At 45.1% G+C, this 19,962-nt stretch overlaps 1 protein-coding gene across 3 annotated transcripts in view; it reads left to right on the top strand.

Moving 5' to 3' along the window:
- Positions 1-19,962, top strand: part of Hsf2bp (heat shock transcription factor 2 binding protein) — an 81,677-nt gene that overhangs the window by 11,378 nt on the left and 50,337 nt on the right. For 2 of the 3 annotated variants that reach the window (XM_021149248.2, XM_021149249.2), the window contains exons 4-7: positions 2,143-2,246; positions 12,000-12,149; positions 14,174-14,306; positions 15,341-15,458. In XM_021149248.2, coding sequence (XP_021004907.1) covers positions 2,143-2,246; positions 12,000-12,149; positions 14,174-14,306; positions 15,341-15,458 — 505 coding nt within the window. Of the gene's footprint in view, positions 1-147; positions 216-2,142; positions 2,247-11,999; positions 12,150-14,173; positions 14,307-15,340; positions 15,459-19,962 lie in introns of those variants that run through there. The other variant, XM_029470891.1, reaches the window with a different exon arrangement.

Here is a 19,962-nt window from a genome sequence, read left to right as displayed (position 1 = left end):
AGGGGAGAATAAATAGTCCAGTGCGGCTTGCATGTTTCTAGGAAATGTGAACGGGACCTTGCCAGCCGGTTTCGTAATCTCCAACTTGTTGTTGACCTTTGGGTTCTAATCTTCCTTCTTGGACAGGGTCTCAAGGAAATGGAGACACTTTCCTTGTTCTTTCTCCAGAATGCTTGGGATGCCACATGGCTCTAGGCAGTCCCTGGGGGTTTTGTGTAAGTGTTCCTTTGCCTTTTCAGATCTCTGGAGCACAAAGCGTGCCCCTTCCCTTGCCTGCACATGATTGATCATCAGCCTGTGAACCTTTTCTCCTTGAGGTGGAGGGGTGTGTGGTCTTGCATATGTTCTTTGAGCTACTCTCCTTTACTCGGGTCTCATTACCCTCTGTTTATACTCCTGTTGCTGTAGCTGAGCTCTCTTGTCCACTGTGTGTTCCTTTCCTGCTCCTAGTGATGAGAGCTGAGGCTGTTGATTTGAAGTAGTTGGTTTTGAAGTATGATTAATTAAAGCCTCTGCTAGGAACCTTGTTAAAAATTTAATTTCTTTGGGCTGGAGAGATGGCTCAGTGGTTAAGAGTATTTGTTGCTCTTGCAGAGAGGGCTAGGATTTGGGTCCCAGTACTGGTAACCCACAACTGTATAGAACTCCAGTCCCAGGAGATCTGACACCCTCTCCTGGCTTCCATTGGCACCAGGTGTGAACATGGTACAGATACATATATGCAGGCAAAACATTTATACAGTTAAATAAAAGGATTTTTTTCTTTTATGTGTGTGTGAGTGCTTGTATGTATGTTTGTTCACACTTGGTACTGAGGAGCCAGAATCGGGAGTCAGAGTTTCAGGCAGTTGTAAGCTGCCATGTGGGTTCTGGGAACAAAACTCTATAAGATCAGCCAGTGTTCTTAGCCATTGAGCCATCTTTCTAGCCCCCACATAGAAATCTTAAAAAAAGAAATGTGCCTTCTCTTTACCCCTCCCCGAGGAGCTGTTGGCAGCTACTGGTTGTTGGAGGAAAGGGAGTGGTTCTTCTCATGCTGTAGTCATTGGTAAGTCACCTGTGCTTCATGTTCACACGACAGGGGTTAAACTCAGAAGGTCATACCCAACCCTAACAGCAGCCACAAGCCAGGAGAGTAAGAGGAGGCTCCTTGGCAGTCAGGTGACCAGCAGCAGTGGGAGGAGCATGAGAGTGGAGGATGGGGGGGGGGGCGGCGCAAATGTAGTAGATGTGTCCATGAAAGTGTTAATAGGAAAGAGTTACCTTACAGAGAAGAGATGTAAGTTCTGAGGCCTACCTAATAAACTCCATGTGCCAGGTCCAAGTCCCCTGGGATCCTAAGCATATTAAGCTTTAGCCAGCTGCTCTCTCTTAGTATTTATTCTCAAAGCTTGTATATATATTGGCAAAAAAAGAATTTGATTTCTTAGCCTTGAGATCAGACTATTAAAATTTTGAATTAAATACCCCATTTTTTGAACAGTGGTATTTCTACAGTATGACAGTATTTAAAGTTGATAATATGCTTCTCGTTGGTTTATTGATGTGGGTGTCTTTTGAGTTTTTTGTTGGCCATTTGACTCATAAGCTAAATGCTGGTGGAGAGGAAGTGTTACGTCGTCACTACCCCCTCACTGTAGCATGTTCTTGTCTTGATCTCTGTTGCTTCCCGCCTCCGTTTACTACTGCAGTTGTTCCATTGAGTCAGTCTGCCAGTTGGTGGGACTTGCTCTGTGAGTCAGCTCCTGCTGGCACCAGCCACTCATGAGATGCCTTCTGCTTTTTATGGCACAGACACACGTTTGTGCCATGAGAGAGTCAAGCGTCCCAGCTCTGCCTTCAGTACTTTAAATAACTCATTTTCTTGAAGTCTTGAGTACCCGTCTGGCAGAAAATGAGATCTTAAAATCACAAAGTAAGAGAACAGGAGAATTTCTCTCAGGACTGGAGGCAGTTCAGTACCACACTGTGCTTAGTGTGCATGGGATGGGGTTCACTCTCCAGCATCTGTTCCCACCCCACCTTTCCAACCCCAAATAGATCACTGGTATGGCTTGAAAAATGGAAAAGAGCTTAGGCACAGGACTGTAAGAATGTTGTATGTGGTTCGACATGTCTTAAGCAATTTTCTGTCTTTTCTAGACCTGGAAAGAAAAGAACAAGAATTAGAGCAACTGAGATTGGACCGTGAACACTTCAAAGCCCGGCTAGAAACTGCACAGGCAGACAGTGGGAGGGAGAAGAAGGTAGGCTCTTGGGCAAGGTGCCTGCAGGGGCTGGGTCCCTATACGGTCAGTTTGCTGCCTTTTGCTTCTGAGCAGCAACTGATCGCTTATTTTCTCTGTTAACCCTCAGGAGATTGTAGTTTCAAAGATGTGTATTTTGAGTAAGTTTGTAGGTAGGTGAATTGTTCATAGAGTTTATAACCGTTTAATAGGTAGACCATTCACTTCCTTTTAGTATATTGGTTTTTGCACATTTAGAGTCCTTGGGCATGAGAGAGTGTCTGGTGTGAATGTTTGTGTATATTATGCAGGCTTGTGTGTGCTTCACTTTGTTCGGAAGTTGGTTCTTTTTTTCTCCATGTGGGTTCTGGGTTGTGGTCACAGGTTGTGTATCTTTACCCAGTGAGCGTCTCACCAGCCTCCTTTTAACTTTTATATTTAAAAGGCTGCTTCAGCAGAACATGATGGTTCATGCCTTTAATCTCAGCACTCAGAAGGCAGAGGCAGGTGGATCTCTGTCAGTTTAAGACGAGTCTGGTCTACATAGTGAGTTCTAGGGCAGCCAAGGTCACATAGGGAGACAAAGCAAAACAAAACAAGTCTGCTTTATTGTACATTCTTATAACATGGTAAGAATCTGGAAGCAAATAACTTACAGTTGGTGATATATTAAGTTAGAAATATTTCTAATTAATTTGGTTATGACTTATTGATACTTAGGAAATAGATAATTGTATTTTATTTACTATGGGAAACTATATTTTTCTTTATAAAAATTATTTTATATGCACAAGAATTTTGCTTGCATGTATGTCTGTCTAGCATGTGTGGGACTGGTTTCCCAGTGGCCAGAAGAGGGTGTCAGATCCCCTGGAACTAGAGTTACAGATCACTATGAGCTGCCATGTAGGTACTGGAACTGAACCCAGGTCCTCTGCAAGAGCAGCAAGTGCTTTTAACTGCCAAGTCACCTCTCTAGCCCCTATGATACTGTTTGAAAATACTTTTACAATAGGATGGCATACATTAATTCATCTACTATAAAACTAGGTCTTTGCTTCCACTTGTAGAATTTTGGGCTTGCATATCTTTGTATTTTAAAATAATAAAGCAATATTAGTGCAGAGCAATGACAACTAGTATGTTTTGGATATTTGTTGTGTGCTAACAGGCACACAGCCTTTGTGTCCCATGTGTTGCTATCACAGGTAAATCAGCAGGTATTACTATTGTACAAGAGTTCTGAACTATCCGGTCCAGGACCATACTGCCTACGTGCTAAGGAATTCTGAATGTTTGTGACTGTGGTAGAGGTTTAGAAACTGGTAGAGTTGGCTTGGATTTTAATCCTGAGCAAACAGAACTTGGTTTGTTATTAAGCCTGGATTAGGTTTTGTGTGAACTAACACAGTTGAAGTTTTAGTTTTGCTATATTCCATTAAGATCAGCTCATAAATTGCAAGCAGTCTGGTTAGTTTCAGACTAAACTTTTTTTTTTTCTTAAGATTTATTTATTTATTTTATATATGAGAATACACTGTCCCTCTCTCCGTCACACCAGAGGAGGGCATCAGATCCCATCATAGAGGGCTGTGAGCCACCATGTGGTTGCTGGGAATTGAACTCAGGACCTCTGGAAGAGCAGTCAGTGAGTGCCCTTAACTGCTGAGCCATCTCCAGTCCAAGAGTAAGCATTTATGGCCTATATTTTGACCAGTAGGCAAGAAGGAGTTGGTAGACATTTAAAATAGAGCCTACTTTAATCCCAGCACTTGGAAGGCAAGAGTAGGCAAACCTCTGAGTTGGAGGCCAGCCTAATCCATATAGTGAGTTCCAGGACATCCACAAACAGTGAGCCAGGTGACAATGAGTTCTGTGAAATTGTGGGTCAAAATGAATTGCTCCTTTTGGTTTTTTTCCTAGGTATTTGTCACAGCAATAGAAACACTCTGCTTCACACAGAGTTAAAGTTAGTGCTGAGAGCAGGGCTGTGCCTGTGACTAAACCTGGCCATGCGGTGTGCAAGCCTTTGGAGCTGGTTTGTAGGAGGAATCTGGAAAACTGGACATACAAACTAGAAAAGTCTTAAAGCACTATGAGTGGAGCTTAGTGAGGGTAGTGGTGGGGGCTGGGAAGCTAGATGTGCACAGCAGAGACTGTCATGAGGTTTGGGTGGGACCAAGGGTTCCACTGGGAATTGGACTGTCTCATTCACTTCCATTATGACAGAGAACTTGCCCTATCTGTGTCTGTGCTCTAAGACTTTGTGGGAGGCTGAGTTCAAAAGTAACTGAGTAATCTGATAGAAGAATTTTACTTTTAATTAAAATGTTGCATAATTTCTCTCCCTTCTTTTCTTTCTTATGCTTCTCATGTCTCCAACCCCTGCTCCCTCTCAAATTCATGACCTATTTTTCTTTAATTATCATTGTTCTACAAACACACACACACATACACATATATGTATATAAATGAACAAATATATAAATGCACCTTGCTGAGTCTGTGTATTGTTGCTTGTATGCATCTGATTCTAGGACGGATCACTTGGCATGGATGGTCAGTTAGGGGTCTCTTCCCTGGGGGAAACTAGTTCTCCCGCTCTCAGCAGTTGTAGGTTGCCTGTAGTTCTTCATTTAGGAGTAGGCCCTGTGAGCTTTCCTCATTCACATTAGTATGTCAGCTGATGTTGGAGTTGTTCAGGTCTCTCTAAGGCAACCATCTTGTAGACACTACAGTGGTATAGCTTTCCTGTCATATTTAGAAGAAACAGTTTCACTGTAAACTTTACTGTTCTGCGGTTCCTACAATCTTACCAGTCCCCTGGAAAAGGAAAATTTAAGGTAGTCTAGCATTCGGGCTCTCACAGGGGTTAACTGCCCACTTTTAGCCTGATTTACAATGAGCACTGAGAGTGAAAAACAGGGTAGAAAAATTTTAAAAGGTGGCTTGAAAAAAAATTACATTTAAAATTGGGACCAATAAATGGATAATCATTAGAGATTACAACCATTTATTGTACTTGGACAATAGAAAAGGTGCCTTTAGGGCAGAATGAGAGTACAACTTGGTGTTAATCCCAGCACCCAGGAGGCAGAGGCAGGAGGATTTCTGTGAGTTTGAAACCAGCTTGGTCTACATAGCGTGCTCTCGAGATCAGACCTTAGTCCTTGGGCATGTTAGGCAAGAACTGATCTACTCAGCTGTAATATAGTCATGCCCTACTTGGATTCTTCCAACCTTACTTAGTTACCCAGATACTCACCGTCCAGCACAGGTTAAAATACTGTGAGCAGAATTTACGGATGATCCTGGTGGAGGAAGTCAGAAGACCAGAATGACTATAGACACACAGAAGTAAAGACTATGCTTAGAAGTGTTGAGATGGGATCTGGACTAGAACAGTCAATGAATTTGTCTTCTCTGAGGCCTAACTACAGCTTAAGCTAGTGGTAGCCCTTGCTGTCCTCCATCTGATGTTGTGTACGCAAGTCAGCTCATAGAGGCTTCTACTCAGATTTCAAGGAATGTTGGGGAGTCTGGATGATATGTGACAGAGGTAAGAGTACGAGGTAGTTCTTGGGAGAACAGTGGGTGTAACATGGAGCAGAGACCTAGGATGCCGAAGATGATGCAAGTGCAGACTGTCTGCCAAGGAAAGCTCTAGACAGTGAGCACAGTCAGCCTGGTAGGGGATGGGCTCCCCCAGCCTTTTGGCACCCAGATAACGCCACTGAGCCTCTTAGCCATGGAACCGTAAGAGCTTACATTTGCCATGCTGATTCCCAGCTTGTTTTGGTCTCCTCGCTCCTTTCCTTGTGTCCCTTTTGGAATGAAGACCTTATTTCTGCTGTATACTTGGGATACGCAAAACTTTCTTTCTGGTCTTATAGGAAGGAGCTCATGGGTGAGAGTTGGTCTTGAGTCTCAGGAAATGCCGTACTTGTCCTACTGAGCAGTGCTAGAGCTATTGAGGCGTTGGGGAAGCAAACTAGAGTACTTTGGGGTATACATAGGATGGTTTTGTTACGTGTTATTAATTATGGCCTTGTTGCTATCTTCGGGAATTAGGTATGGTTTTAGGAGGTGTGTTTGAGTATCAGGTTGACAGAGGGTGTTCTTGTGACAGTTAATCTTGATTGTCAACTTGGACTGAGAAATACTGAGGACATTTGTGAGGTGCATTTCTGCTGTGCTTGTGGAGGTATTTCTAGTGATGACTAAGTGGGGAACGGCTACTCTGCATCCTGCTTGTGTCGTAGAGTAGGCTGAGAACCCAGATAGACTAAAAGGGCAAGAAAGAGCGAGCACAGGACCTCTCTCTCTCTCTCTCTCTCTCTCTCTCTCTCTCTCTGCTTGCTGGTGTCCATGCGGTGAGCGACTCTGCTCTGCTGTCCTGTCCTTCCCTGACTACAGCTGTGGAACGGACTGACTGTGGACTGACCCTGAAACTGGCATGGAAAACACAGGCATTTGTCAGTGATGAAAGACTAACAACACCAGTTCAGTGCTGAAAGGCTTGTGGGTGGACACACTGTGAGCAGGCATGTCCCTCTACAGCGGGGTGGTGAATGAGGCCTTGGGTCTGACCTGTAGCACTGTATAGAATGGGCATGGTGGTGTACACCTCACCCTTGGGAGTTGGAGGCAGGAAGGTCAGAAATTCAAGATCATCCTCTGTTACATAGTGACTCCGAGATCTGCCTGTTTCAAAAACAAACACTGCAACAGCTGTGCCTGTACCATAGCACCGAGACCTTTTGCTGTTGCCAGGACTCCTCCCCTGGCCAGCCTCTGCACTCCAAGAGCAGGTGTCCAGTCCCAACTCTCTTCTTCCAGTGGTCCAACTAAGTTGCTGCAATGAAGGAGAGGAAATGACTTCACTACAGCTTTAGCAAAGCCCCTGGGTAAGAGATCTCACCCCCCCCCCCCAGGGCACAGGAATTGCCACTTGCACAGCACACTTGTATTTTAGATGCCACACTTTTCTTACACAGTGGATTCAGTCATTTCTGTCTTTTCATAATGATTTTTACCCATATTGAAGTACTTACTGGCAGTAATCTAATTCAGTCTCCTAGTTGCTGGATTCTTTCCTGGTTTCTCAGCTCTAAAATAAGCTTCCAGTCCTGCCTCATGATCTGTACGGGCCTGGGCAGGGACCACAGACAGTGCTACAGAAAAGACAGCTGCAGGAGACAAGTGGCCTTATTATAGCCAGCTTGCTTATCCCTGTTCAACCAGTGAACTGTTCAACTTAACTGGAAATAGAGAAAGAGTCAAAGCTAAAACATCCCTTCATTTCCAATAAGGTCAGCATATCAGCATACTATGACAACAGCAATACTTTCAGTGTTCGAGACGCTGGCCACTTCATCACTCAGTACAGGTGCTTACTGAAAGGCAGCTGCAGCTGTGCTTCCTCCTCTGTCTTGTCTTATTTTATTGTGAGATGGGGTCTTGCTCTGGAGCCTGAGTTGCCTTCTCCTCTTTGTAGCTTGGGCTGGCATTGAACTTTTGACCTTCCCATCTCAGCCAGCCTCCAAGTGCTGGAATAAAGGGCATTGCCCAGCATGGTTGGCTCCATGCACTTCTATCTCACGGCAGGTACCTTTCCCCAGTAGCAAATCAGCCAGGGTAGAGACTTGCCAGTTTTCTGTTGACATTTTACTTTAATATTTTTAATATTAAAGAGTTTCTACTTCTAGCATGCTAAAAAGGAAGCTGTCGGAAACATTCAGTGACTCAAGAAACTTGAAAAAGTTTATATTTGTGTGTGTGCGCGTGCCTGTGTACGCTTATGTGCATCATGTGTGAGCAGGAGTCTCTGGAGTCCAGAAGAAAGTGTCAGAGTCTCTGGAACTTGAGTTATAGTTTGTTGTTGTCATTGCTGTTGTTATATACAAATGGCACCCAGGCTATCTGTAAGAGCAGTGTAAAATTTTTTTTTTTAAATAAGCTTGAATTTAATAAATCTGAAACCATTCTCAGTACATGGCATTGTATATGGGCATCTGTGCAAACAGATTCATTTTAACAGGTCATAGTTTTAAAAAGTCATAGATACCGTGAGTTCTGTATAAACCGGAGGACGGCAAGTTAGTTCCTTTTGATTTATAAGCCTCAATGTTACCGCAGAATAAAGAATGTAGCCAAAGAAAGCATTATCGGTCACTCGTATAGGACAGTGTTGTTTCTATAATTTGAAGCTTTCTGAATGGACGGGTTCAGGCCTGATCCAACTGTAAAAAGACCACTCAGTGAATAGACTATATGGGAACTGTACATTGTCATTAACTTCCATCATTAATTGCTTACTCACCACTATACTACTATTGCTAGTTAAAATAACCTGCTTCTGAGGCCCCACGGAGGGAGGCGGCCTGCGCACGCAGCCTCGATGCCCTGGCCACCTCATGTCCAGGGCGTGCCATACAGTCCAACAGAAGCTTTGGCTTTAGGAAGGAATCACAGACATCGAAAAGAATGGCTTCAATAGTCAGTAAGTGTGCAGTGGGAGGGAGTGTGCTTCAGATAGTCTGGGCAGGGCTGGTGGCGGGCAGGTCACTCCTGCTGCCACAGCTGCAGACACTAGTTTGTACATGACAAGACAATGAGGGAAAACAGTCCCTTTCAAACAAACTGGGAAAAAAAAAAGATAAGAATTTAGGGGCAGGGTGGTTTCCATCTTACTCTAGTGGGTCTATCTTTTTTTTTTTTTTTTTTTTAAGCAGGGTTTCTTTGTATAGCCCTGGCTGTCCTGGAACTCACTTTGTAGACTAGGCTGGCTTCGAACTCAGAAATCCACCTGCCTCTGCCTCCCGAGTGCTGGGATTAAAGGCGTGCGCCACCACTGCCCAGCTTAGTGGGTCTATCTTGCCAGGCTAGTCATTACTGGAGCTTCAGGGGTTGCGACTGAGGAAGACTAATGATGTTTTCCTTCCACTGCATACTGTAGTATTCACAGAACCCAACACTTCTTCCATGTTTGATTGGATTGTTTGTCCTCTTTCAGAAACAGTTGTCCCTCAGTATCTGAGGGAATCAGTTCCAGGACCTCTTGTGGATAGGCCTAGGGTGTTCAGGACCCTTCTGTGAATAAGTTCAGTATTTGCGTGCAGCCCACACATAAATGCCTTAAATAGGTTATTTGTGCTCTCTAATTCAATGTAAATGCTGTATAATTGTTACTGTACCCGATCGGGCTGGGGAGATGGCTTATTAGGTAAAGAGCTTGCTGTGTGAGTGTGAGGTACTGAATTTAACTGGTAGCACCTACAAAAGTAGGTAGCTGCTAGGGTAGCTTCAGGCCTCTGTTGGCTGAGTCAGTGGATCTGGAACCTCTAAGGCGTGTGTGGCAGGCCTGATAGATTTTGGATGCAGTTTTTCTCAACCTGTGGCCTCCCTCCTTCACCCCCTGACAGGATCTTGCTTCCCCAGTTCTGCCCTTTGACTGCTGAGTGTGAGGACTACATGTGTACTGCCACGCCTGGTTGAAGCTGGAAGATTGAGGTTTCCCTTACTTTAGTGGATCAGGATCTTGTTGTGATATATTTGAAAGTTCTGTCCTTGCAGTTTCAGATAAATGGGTTTATTGGGTCTGTAGTAACCAAAAGGGAAAGAACAAATAGCAAGCAGTAGATAACATCATCAAACGTGACTGGTGTAGCCTGATGGAGAGCAGACCAAGGGAACATCAGCCAGTGGAGGCTTCAGCTCTCAGAGGACCCGGACCGGGGAAGAAGCAGCTGACTGGTACTACTGGCTGGGAGGCTCGCCATCCAGCTCCCACTGCAGACGTATTAGACCGTGCGTGGGTCAACAATAATAGTCTCTGTTGGAAAGGCTTCGCCTTCTGGCTGTTCTCAAGGACACAATGTTTTTAATCCCCTTAGCTACTTGCTGTTTTTCTTTACCCCAGTAACAGAGCTGGGGAGAAAGGGCTGACCCCAGGACAGGGCATTTTGGAGGACACTTGACATTAACATGTGAGTGTTAGAATTTTTATTAATTATATATGTGTGAGTATTTTGCCTGCATGTATTTATGTGTACCATGTGTACCTGGTACTCACGGAGGCCAAAACAGGGTGTCAGAACCCCTGGAATTAGAGGTACAGGCATTGTTAGCTACAATGGGTGCTGGGAATTGAACCTACATCCTCTGTAAGAGCAGTCCGTACTCTTAACCACTGAGCCATCTCTCCAGTTCCACCCTCAATTCTCTTGAAACTCTAGACAAAAACCCCGTATTATTAAGTATTTACTTCTTTAAAAGGAAAAAAAAACCTTCAACCATCTAGTATAATTTAAATTGTGGTTGAGCTAATTCTGTTTAATATAAATGAATTAACCTGTTTTTATAATTTTTGGTTTATTCCTCCCTCCTTGGTGGTGCTGGGGGTAGAACCCAGGCCCTCATGTATGATAGGCAGGTGCTCTACAACTGAGGGATATGCCCATCCCTGTTCATCTCTCGGGAAGTGCTGTCTCCTTAAAGGGAGTGTTAGTACCAGAGGAACGCCATCCCTAGGGAGGGATGTGCTGCCTGAGGGTTGTCGGGACAATGGTTCTCTTCTTGCCTTAGGGACCCTGTGAGAGTCTGGCCCAGCTGCAGCTGTCTCAGGTGCTCTGGAGGAAGTGCAGGGGACCTTCCCTGGCCTCCATGGTCTTGTTATCCGTGTGCTGAGCCTGAGCATGTCTCTGGTACCCACCTTCACAGCTTTCCTGCTTAGGTCTGGTGTTTGATGCTGCTGCCATTTCACAGCCACACATGCTTTTAATATTTTCCAGCCCCTGTGATGACCCTCTCATGAGGAGTTCCTCATGATGTTTGACTAGAACATCATGAGTTCTCAGCCTTCCTAATGCTGCACCCTTTAATACAGTTCTTCAGTGTTGAGGTGATCCACAGCCATAAATTTATTTTTGTTGTTACTTCATAACTATAATTTTGCTACTATTATGACTCATTATGTAAATATTTCTGTTTTCTGATAGTTCTTGTTGACCCCTGTGAAAGAGTCAGTTGGCCCCCAAAGGGATTGCAATCCACAGGCTGAGAAACATTGGCCTAGAAGAGGACTTCTTATAATTCTTTTTCTAAACTCCTCCAGTTGAGTGAATCTTTGGCTGCAACAGGTTCCCTGAGTAGAAATGCTGTGCAGTGCAGGCTGTGTGTTAGGTCACTGCAGACTCTAGCAGCGCTGCTGTGCAGTGCAGGCTGTTAGGTCACTTCAGACTCTAGCAGCTCTGCTGTGTACTGTAGGCTGTGTTAGGTCACTGCAGACTCTAGCAGTGCTGCTATGCAGTGCAGGCTGTCTTAGGTCACTGCAGACTCTAGCAGCTCTGCTGTGTACTGTAGGCTGTGTTAGGTCACTGCAGACTCTAGCAGCTCTGCTGTGCAGTGCAGGCTGTGTTAGGTTGCTCCAGACTCTAGCAGCTCTGCTGTGCAGTGCATGCTGTGTTAGGTCGCTCCAGACTCTAGCAGTGCTGCTTAGGGGGTTATCACTTGGGACCCAAGCCACCTCTAGTTTTCTCTTTACTTAAATGGATGAATTTAGCTTTTTGCAGTTATCCTTCATAAGCTGTAAAACAGCCGTGTGTTCTTCTGTAAGCTTGGAACTTAACTGTTTAGATGTGAATTGTGACTCATAAGGGCTAGAATTCTGAATGCTTTCTCTTTAATAAATATCATTGTGAAAGAGAACATGTGAGAGAGGTTTTTGAGATTGAATGCTAGTATCTGTTTTCTTGTTATATTTTGTAAATTTAGGAGAAGTTGGCTCTTCGACAGCAGCTGAATGAGGCAAAACAGCAGCTCCTCCAGCAAGCAGAGTACTGCACACAAATGGGAGCTGTCACCTGCACCCTCCTCTGGGGGGTTTCCAGCAGCGAGGAGGTCGTCAAAACCATTCTAGGAGGAGTAAGTTGTCTAGCACTGTTGAATGTGCCTGTGACTAGAAGAGGCAGCATGTCTGCTGTGACATTGACTGTTGAGGCCTGCCATGCTGCAGACTTGTAAGTTCATTCACCAGATGGTGACCAGATGCCTGATGTGTTCAGTGTGTCACCTGGTGCTCTGGGGATGTGTGAAATTAAGTACCATGTTCTGTCCCAGTACCCAAGAGAAGTTTTTGTATATTAACCACTTAATGTATGCATAAAAATCTAATGGCATTCACAGTGCTCATGTGTGTTTTACCTCATGGGTAAGACAGAAATTAAACAGGTTGTATTATTTGACATATTTATGTAACTAGTATATTGTATTATATGTATGTATGTTAGGGATTTCCCAAAAGGAGAAGAATTTGAAATTGTCCTTGATGAGTAGATAGGAATGGCAGAAGTGGTAAGGATACTTTAAGAAGCAGTCAAAACAAAGGTATAGAGTGGCCCGAAGGGCACGGTAGCACACACCTTTAATCCCAGCACCCAGGAGGAAGAGTCGGAGGATCTCTGAGTTTGAGACTAGTCTGGTCTACAGAGCAAGCCTAGGATAGCAGGGTTACATGGAGAAACTCTGTTTCAAAAAAAACCAAACAACAAAGACAAAAAAGGTAGGAGTAAGAAGTATATCTTCCTTTTGGATAGAGGGGAGGGAGGTCATGTGACGGAGTGGAGGGCTCCTATCCTGAAGCAGCGGGCAAGTGCTTTGAACGAAGGAGTGATAGGACATGGGTAAATATAGGAAATTAACATGATGATGAGTGAGTGAGGGTTAGGGGTGAGGCTGCAGCACTCTGCAGGGCAGATGGGGAGGGAGGAGGCATGTGGGAGCTGTGTGAGTAAACAGGTGTGGTGTCAGGGTGAGGTGACAGTTGAGGGAAGAAAGCACCAGCACACACAGGGTGCATCTGATTCTGGGGGAAGGAATAGAAGTGAAGAGGAGGGTGGGTATCTGGCAGAAGGCCAGAGATACATTAGTCACCTCTTAGAGGACACACACAGTGGTAGGTCTTAAGGGACCCCAAGGAAGGTCTTAAGTGTTCTTTAAAAGTTTGTTGAGCTTTATTAAAGTATAATTTTCAGGACTGCATGAGACTTTGCCTTAAAAATAAAGATGATTTCCATGTTGTAATTTTCCCACTGGACTTAAGTGGTTCGCTGGGTTCTTAGGAAACTTCCAGAGTTGGGAGCTCCCCCCACTCTCAGAGTGTCCTGTCACCCAAGGCCTTCCTTTATGATGTTCTCTAAGGTTTTGTTTTCTGTTTTTACATTCTAAAAGGTGCCCTGGTTTTAAGTCAATCTTGACAGTTTTATACACACATACACACATGCATGCATCTCAGTGTATCTCAGTCATATAACCCACGTCCCCTTCGACTTCCTATGCTCACTTCCTTATTTATCTATATGTCACTAAGGCCATTAGTGCTGCCTGCGTATGGCTGGGTGTAGGGCCATCCACTAGAGCATGGGCCTACCAGTGCCCACAGTCCTGAAGAGCACTGACTCCAGCAGCCATCAATTGTCAGTCGCTCCTCTGTGAGGCAGGGTGAGGCACAGTACCTCATAAGCCCATCTCTTCTCCGTGCACTGTGGACTGGCTTGCTTTGTGCAGGTAGCACAGCTGCTGGGAGTGACAAGTGCAGTGGTCCTGTCATGGCCAGGGGACAGCATTTGCAGCACTCCTTTTATCCTCCAAGTCCAGCATTCTTTCCATGCAGTCTTCTGTGGTGTTCCCCAGCCTGGGTGGGTGGGGTTAATGCAGATGTCTCCTTAAGGGGTGAACACTCAAAAGTCACTTATTCTGCTGCTGTGGCCAGTTATGACTGTCAGCATTGACTGTGTCCCTTCCTGGTTGAATGGTGGCACAGGCTTCTCTATGACTGCTTCTGTAATTACACCCTGTTTCTCTTCTATATGGCTTGCCCGTTCTGGTGTTGTTACCCAGGATTCTTTGGAAAGATGTGACAGTTCTATCTTTTTTTTTTAATCTTTCAGGACAAAGCATTGAAGTTTTTCAACATAACTGGCCAGACGATGGAGAGTTTTGTGAAGTCATTGGATGGGGATGTCAAGGAGGTTGATTCTGATGAAAATCAATTTGTCTTTGCACTGGCTGGAATTGTAACAAGTAGGTAACTTTTCAGACACAGGGCTGTATATCAGGGTTGGTAATTACAGGTGTGTGTGTGTGTGTGTGTGTCTGAAGGACAGTGTTCACACTGGAGTCTATCTCAGTAAGCTGGGAGAGGTGTCAGGTGTATGTAGTACAGGAAAGCACCCCAAGGGCTTATGGTCACCGTCACTTAGAAGTAACTGCTCTAAGGGAGACCCAGGTTTGTTTGGTTGCTATTTATTGTTTTGCTACCAAACTGATCTTCAGTCTTGCACACAGCAAACAGTCTCCCGGTTGCTTTTCATCTTTTTGAAGTTCTGAGAGTTTGAATAAAGCCATGCATCAGTGAATATCCCAGCTAGGGTGTGAAGCTGTATCCTTCCATAATCAGCCTTCCGCAGCAGCTGGGCTGGCTTGGTAAACATTCGCTCTGCTTTGTTGGGATTGACTGACAGGGCCTTGAGCATCTGCCCCGGGTTGAGAATGCTTGTCCCATGTCTCTACCTGTAAGTCCCAGGCTCTTTGCTTAGGCACTTCACAGCCAGCCTTAGGTTTCTGATGTATTCAAGAAAAGCTGTGATGTTTTAGAAGGCCTTTAGAAGGCCCCTTCCCTTCCCTGGGGAAGAATGATGCAGTTCCATTTTACCATACCCTAAGCAGAGGCTGGTATTAAATGTCTTACATGTGCAGTCATTGTTCTTGTCTGTATCACTGTTCTGTTGCCGTGAGGAGATGCCATGACCACAGCAACTCTTTTTTTTAAGATTTATTTATTATTGTATCTAAGTACACTGTATCTGTCTTCAGATACACCAGAAGAGGGCGTCAGATCTCATTACAGATGGTTGTGAGCCACCATGTGGTTGCTGGGATTTGAACTTAGGACCTTCGGCAGAGCAGTACAGATATGTTGATGCCATGATGTGTGCGTGCATGTGTGGTGATACGCGCATGAAGGTTGGAGGGAGGCCAGGAGCCATTCCTCTTCCTCTGCCACTGTGTGCTCTGGCTGCACCTGCAATCATGACGCTTTGTTCTGTCTTCTGCAGATGTTGCCGCCATTGCGTGTGGTCGTGAATTCTTGGTGAATTCCAGCCGGGTGCTCCTGGACACCATGTTGCAGCTGCTGGGGGACTTAAAGCCTGGCCAGTGCACCAGACTCAAAGTGTAAGTAGAGAACTCAACTTGCACAGCGCTTGGAATGTGCTGATGGAGCTCTGTAAACAGGTGACCCAGCAGCTCTACAAACCAGGAAGCAGGACTTAAGGAATGTAGTATCTCTTTAGATGATATTTTATCTAATTTTATTTGAGAGAGAGCTAATGTGTAGCACAAGCTGGCCTTGAACTCATGTTCCTCCTGCTTTAGCCTGCTGGCTGTTGGGTCAAATAGTATTTCAGAAAAAAACCCATAAATCAAGAAAAGGAATATTTACCCCTTAGTGAACCCTAAATATTTCAGGGCTGTGTTACTAGTGGCCTCAGGATGAGCTTCAGTAGGTGTGTGCTATGGGCAGTCTAAACTTTGTAGCTATTTTCCTTAATCATTGTAACAAATCAGGCCAGACTTCCGTTTACTATCTCAGTGTTGTTTGTAGGTCAGTGTCTGAGTTGGCTTGACCAGGTCCTCTGCTGGGTGCTGGGTGGTGCTCAGCTGGGTCCTTGGAGGAGGCTCTGAAGAATCTGCTGCTGCTTTCCTGCTGCTTTCCTGCTGTGGTCTATCTTCTATCGGCTGAGTAGCAGGCCAGCTGAATCCTGTCCAGGGCTGACTGCTCTTCCTCACATGGCCCCACTGTCATGCCACAGTGCTTCTCAGAATTGGCATCTGTATTAGTTTCTTTTCTGGTTGCTGTGACACAAGCAGTTTAAAGAAGGAAGGCGTTGTTTATGCTCACACTTTAAGGGCGCAGTCAGTCCCTCGTCCAGGGAAGGCATTGTGGCAGGAGTGTGAGGCAGCTGGTCACATGGCATCCATGCTCAGGAAACAGGGAAAATTCTGACACTCAGCTGGGTTTCTCCTTTTGAAAAGTATTTTTAACTCCTTCTTTATGTGTGTGCACGTGTGTGCTCCTCATGAATTTGTGTGCGCGGTATAGCATGCACATGGAGCTTAGAGGATGACTAATGGGCATCAGTTCTGTCTGCTAAGTGGGCTCCAAGAGTTCAACACAGGCCAGTCAGTCTTTTTTATTTTGTTTTGTTTTTCGAGACAGGGTTTCTTTGTGTAGCCCTGGCTGTCCTGAAATTCACTCTGTAGACCAGGCTGGCCTTGAACTCAGAAATCCGCCTGCCTCTGCCTCCCAAGTGCTGGGATTAAAGGCGTGTGCCACCACTGCCCAGTTTAGGCCAGTCAATCTTGGTGGGAACTCTTTACCTGTTATACTATCTCACCAGCCCACTGTATCCCCTTATTCAGTGCAGGACCCCAGACCACAGAGTGGTACCGCTTATATTCAGAGTGAGTCTTCCTTCCGAACTTCTGGACACACCCTCAGAGTTGCTTTTCAATGTTAATTCTAAATCCGCTTGAGCTGATCATGATTATCCATCACAGTGTGTATCACACTTTTCCTGCTGTTCCTAGCCAGAGAGCCAGCGCTGCTCTCTGTGGGCTCATGTGTGTAGATTAGACATATTGGATAAACCTGTTTAATCAGCTCAGTGCCTGCTGATTAGTAACTGTGATTGCATCTGCAGAACCTCCTTTGCCATGCAATATAACTTTATCAGAGTATGATGTATATATAGTCTTGGGGAATAGGACGGGAAGTCTTTTTTCCTTTTTGGGGGGACAGTGCTGGGAATGGAATCTAGTGCTTTCACAGCAAACATTCCTGTGCTAACATAGAGACCCATGGCAGAAAGCTTTGGGGGGTATTAGGGTTCTTCCTGTGATACGGTTTTCCAACTGTATGCCTTATGTATTGCAGTTTCTCTTACTTAGTTCAGGAGTCCCTTAAATGTATGTCTGTGGCAGATACTTCCAGCATCTGTGCCATCTTGGCCTTGGTGTCTCTTATATTTTCCCATGAAGTGAGATTTTCTTTTTCTCTTTGTATGCTGAATAATTTTGGATGCATCCTGGGCATTTGAAATATGTCAGAAGCCTCATGTTTAAAGCCTTTGGAAGATTCAACAGTCCATTGGATTTGAGCCACAAGTCACATGTTGTTTCAGTATCAGCGCCATGTCTGTAATGTTTCAACCTGCTGTTTCCCAGGCCAGTGGAACTGCCCTGTGTGCCTTCTGGTGCCACACAGGGGCTGGTTAGCAGCCCAGAGACTATGCTGTGTATGATGAGGTGAGACTGGGAATTTAGAAGTATCTCTCTGAGGTCACTTCCTGAACTGCCGACTCTCCATAGTGCTTGTAGTGCTCTGGGGTTCCCCAGGTGGAATGCAGAGGCTTGGTGTGGTCTAGAGTATCACTGTGGCTGCTGCTTAACTGCCTGCAGCTACCAAGGTCCTTCAAGGTGGGGAAACGTCCCCTTCTGCAGCAGCTGAGTTGCCTGAGGCTCCTACTATTACTGTGGCTACCAGAAGAATCCCCCTTTCTTCTACTTAGACAGAGAGAGCCTTCTGTGCAGTCTGAGTGCAGGCCAATGGGAGCTGGTGGTTTAGTCCTTCATGCTCTGCTCCCATTTCCTCAGCTCATGTGCTGCTCACCAATCATGATCTCAGTAGCTGCTCCAGGCATTGTGTTCAGTGGACAGAGGATCCATGGTGATACCCTGTGTGAGCCACATAACAGTCTGCACTAGTGTTTTATGCTGACATGTCTATGTGCATGAACAATGCATGCTGTAATGTGACATGTAGCTTTCTTTGTAATAGCATTAAAACTTGACTGTGGATCTTATCTGTTTCTTGGGGGACAGGGGGCGTGTCTCAAAAATTGCAGAAGCCCTAATGGTGAGATCACCTTTCTCTGCTTGAGGGGACATCTGGAATATTTTTAATTTCTCTACATATACACTGCTACAATGAACATTTGGTAAATATCTACTTGTGGACCTATGTGTTAGTTTCTGTAGGAGTTTCCCCAGAAGTGGGATTTTTGAGAAGTGGCACCCATGCAGATGTAAGCTGCTGCCATTGTACTGTCTCCTACACGCTGTCAGCATTTTGTTATTTATTCCTATGAAGAGTATATGTGTCATCAGTCAGTTGGCCAGCCATTCACCCACCTGCGTCCCTCCTCTGACTTGGAATACCAGTGAGGTGGCATGTTTTCTGCATGCTCATCCCATTAAGTCTTCTCTGTGAATCACCTGTCTGTGCCCTTCTGTTTCCTGCTAAGCTGTTTCTACAGTGATGTGCTGGTGTCTGTGTGGGCTCTGGGTGTTGATTCATTGCCTTCTTTTCTTCTGTGGTCTCTATAAGTGTTCATGGACCAACTAGTCTCTCCTTCAGCTTCCCAGCAAGCATTGTGTGAGGGCTGCTGCTTTGCCTCTCTCCTTTGGCCTCTATTCTCGTGGGTCTGACATACATAAGCACATGCTGGTGGCAGTGATGGTGGAGGACCTGCTGCAGAGCCATCAGATTGACTTCTTTCCCAGCAGCCTTCCAGGGTTGTACACAGTCAGCTTCCAGCTCCTCCACTGAAGTCCCTTTGCTGTTGACAGTAGCCTGAGTCCACTTAAATAGGGCCTTTGCTATGCTGTGCTGAGATTTTTGGCATGTCTGTGATTCACTTCTCTCCTGGGGCTTTTGCTTTTATCGCTTTACCATCAAAGGATGCTCACTTTCAGAGTTGTGCCTCAGGGCTAGAGATGGGTCCAGCTTTCTCCCAGCTGGTTTTTAACTGTAAAACTTTCTTTATGGTTCAGTTGTTATGGTGGTTTGAATGAGAATGGCCCCTTGTGCTTGAATGTGTGAGCCCAGTTAGTGGAACTGTTTGGGAAGGATTAGGAGGAGTGGCCTCATCTGATGAGATGTGTCACTAGGGGTTGGCTTTGAGATTTCAAAAGTCTACAACTGTCCCAGGTAGCTGTCTCTTTGCCTTGAGTTTATGAGTCAGATCACATCCTTCTATTCCACTTGTCACTCACTTTAACTACAGACCTAGATAATGGTGGGCAGAAATCTTGTTATAGCCTGAGTGCTATGCCTTCAGGTTCCTTCCATCAAATAATTCCATTGATTTTTGAATCCAGCCTCTCTCAAGCTCTCAGGACTGGAACAATACAACTAGAGTCTTTGCCAAAATGTAATGCCAGGGGCTTTGTTATGTTACTTTTTTTGGAGAGATGTGAACAAATGTCTGCTCACCCAGACAGGCCACTGACTAGAAGAGTGAACCTAAATGTTTTGGGTTACTTACTGAAACATGGATGAGTCAAAGGCAGCTGCATACCTGAGTTTTGACCCCAGCATGGGTGATGACTCACAGGAGCTGTGTGCCTTCACTTCCCTGGACAAGCTGGAGGCAGCGGGCTCATCCTCCAGCAGTTGCCAGTGTTTATGTGACCTTGGGGAGAGGCTCTCCTGAGTTTCAGGAACTCCCCAAGAGTGTGTTTGTTACTTCCTGAGTTTTTCTTCCCCTGCTGTCATGTGACACTAGTAGTTCCATTTGACCCTTGATGAAATCAGGCAACCCAAAACTCTTGCTTCATATTAGACATGTGAAATTCTTTTTTTTTTTTTTTTTTTTTTTTTTTTTTTTTTTTTTTT

The sequence above is a fragment of the Mus caroli genome, chromosome 17, assembly GCF_900094665.2.
Source record: "Mus caroli chromosome 17, CAROLI_EIJ_v1.1, whole genome shotgun sequence".
Classification (NCBI taxonomy): domain Eukaryota; kingdom Metazoa; phylum Chordata; class Mammalia; order Rodentia; family Muridae; genus Mus; species Mus caroli.
This window is presented reverse-complemented; position numbering and strand designations above follow the sequence as displayed.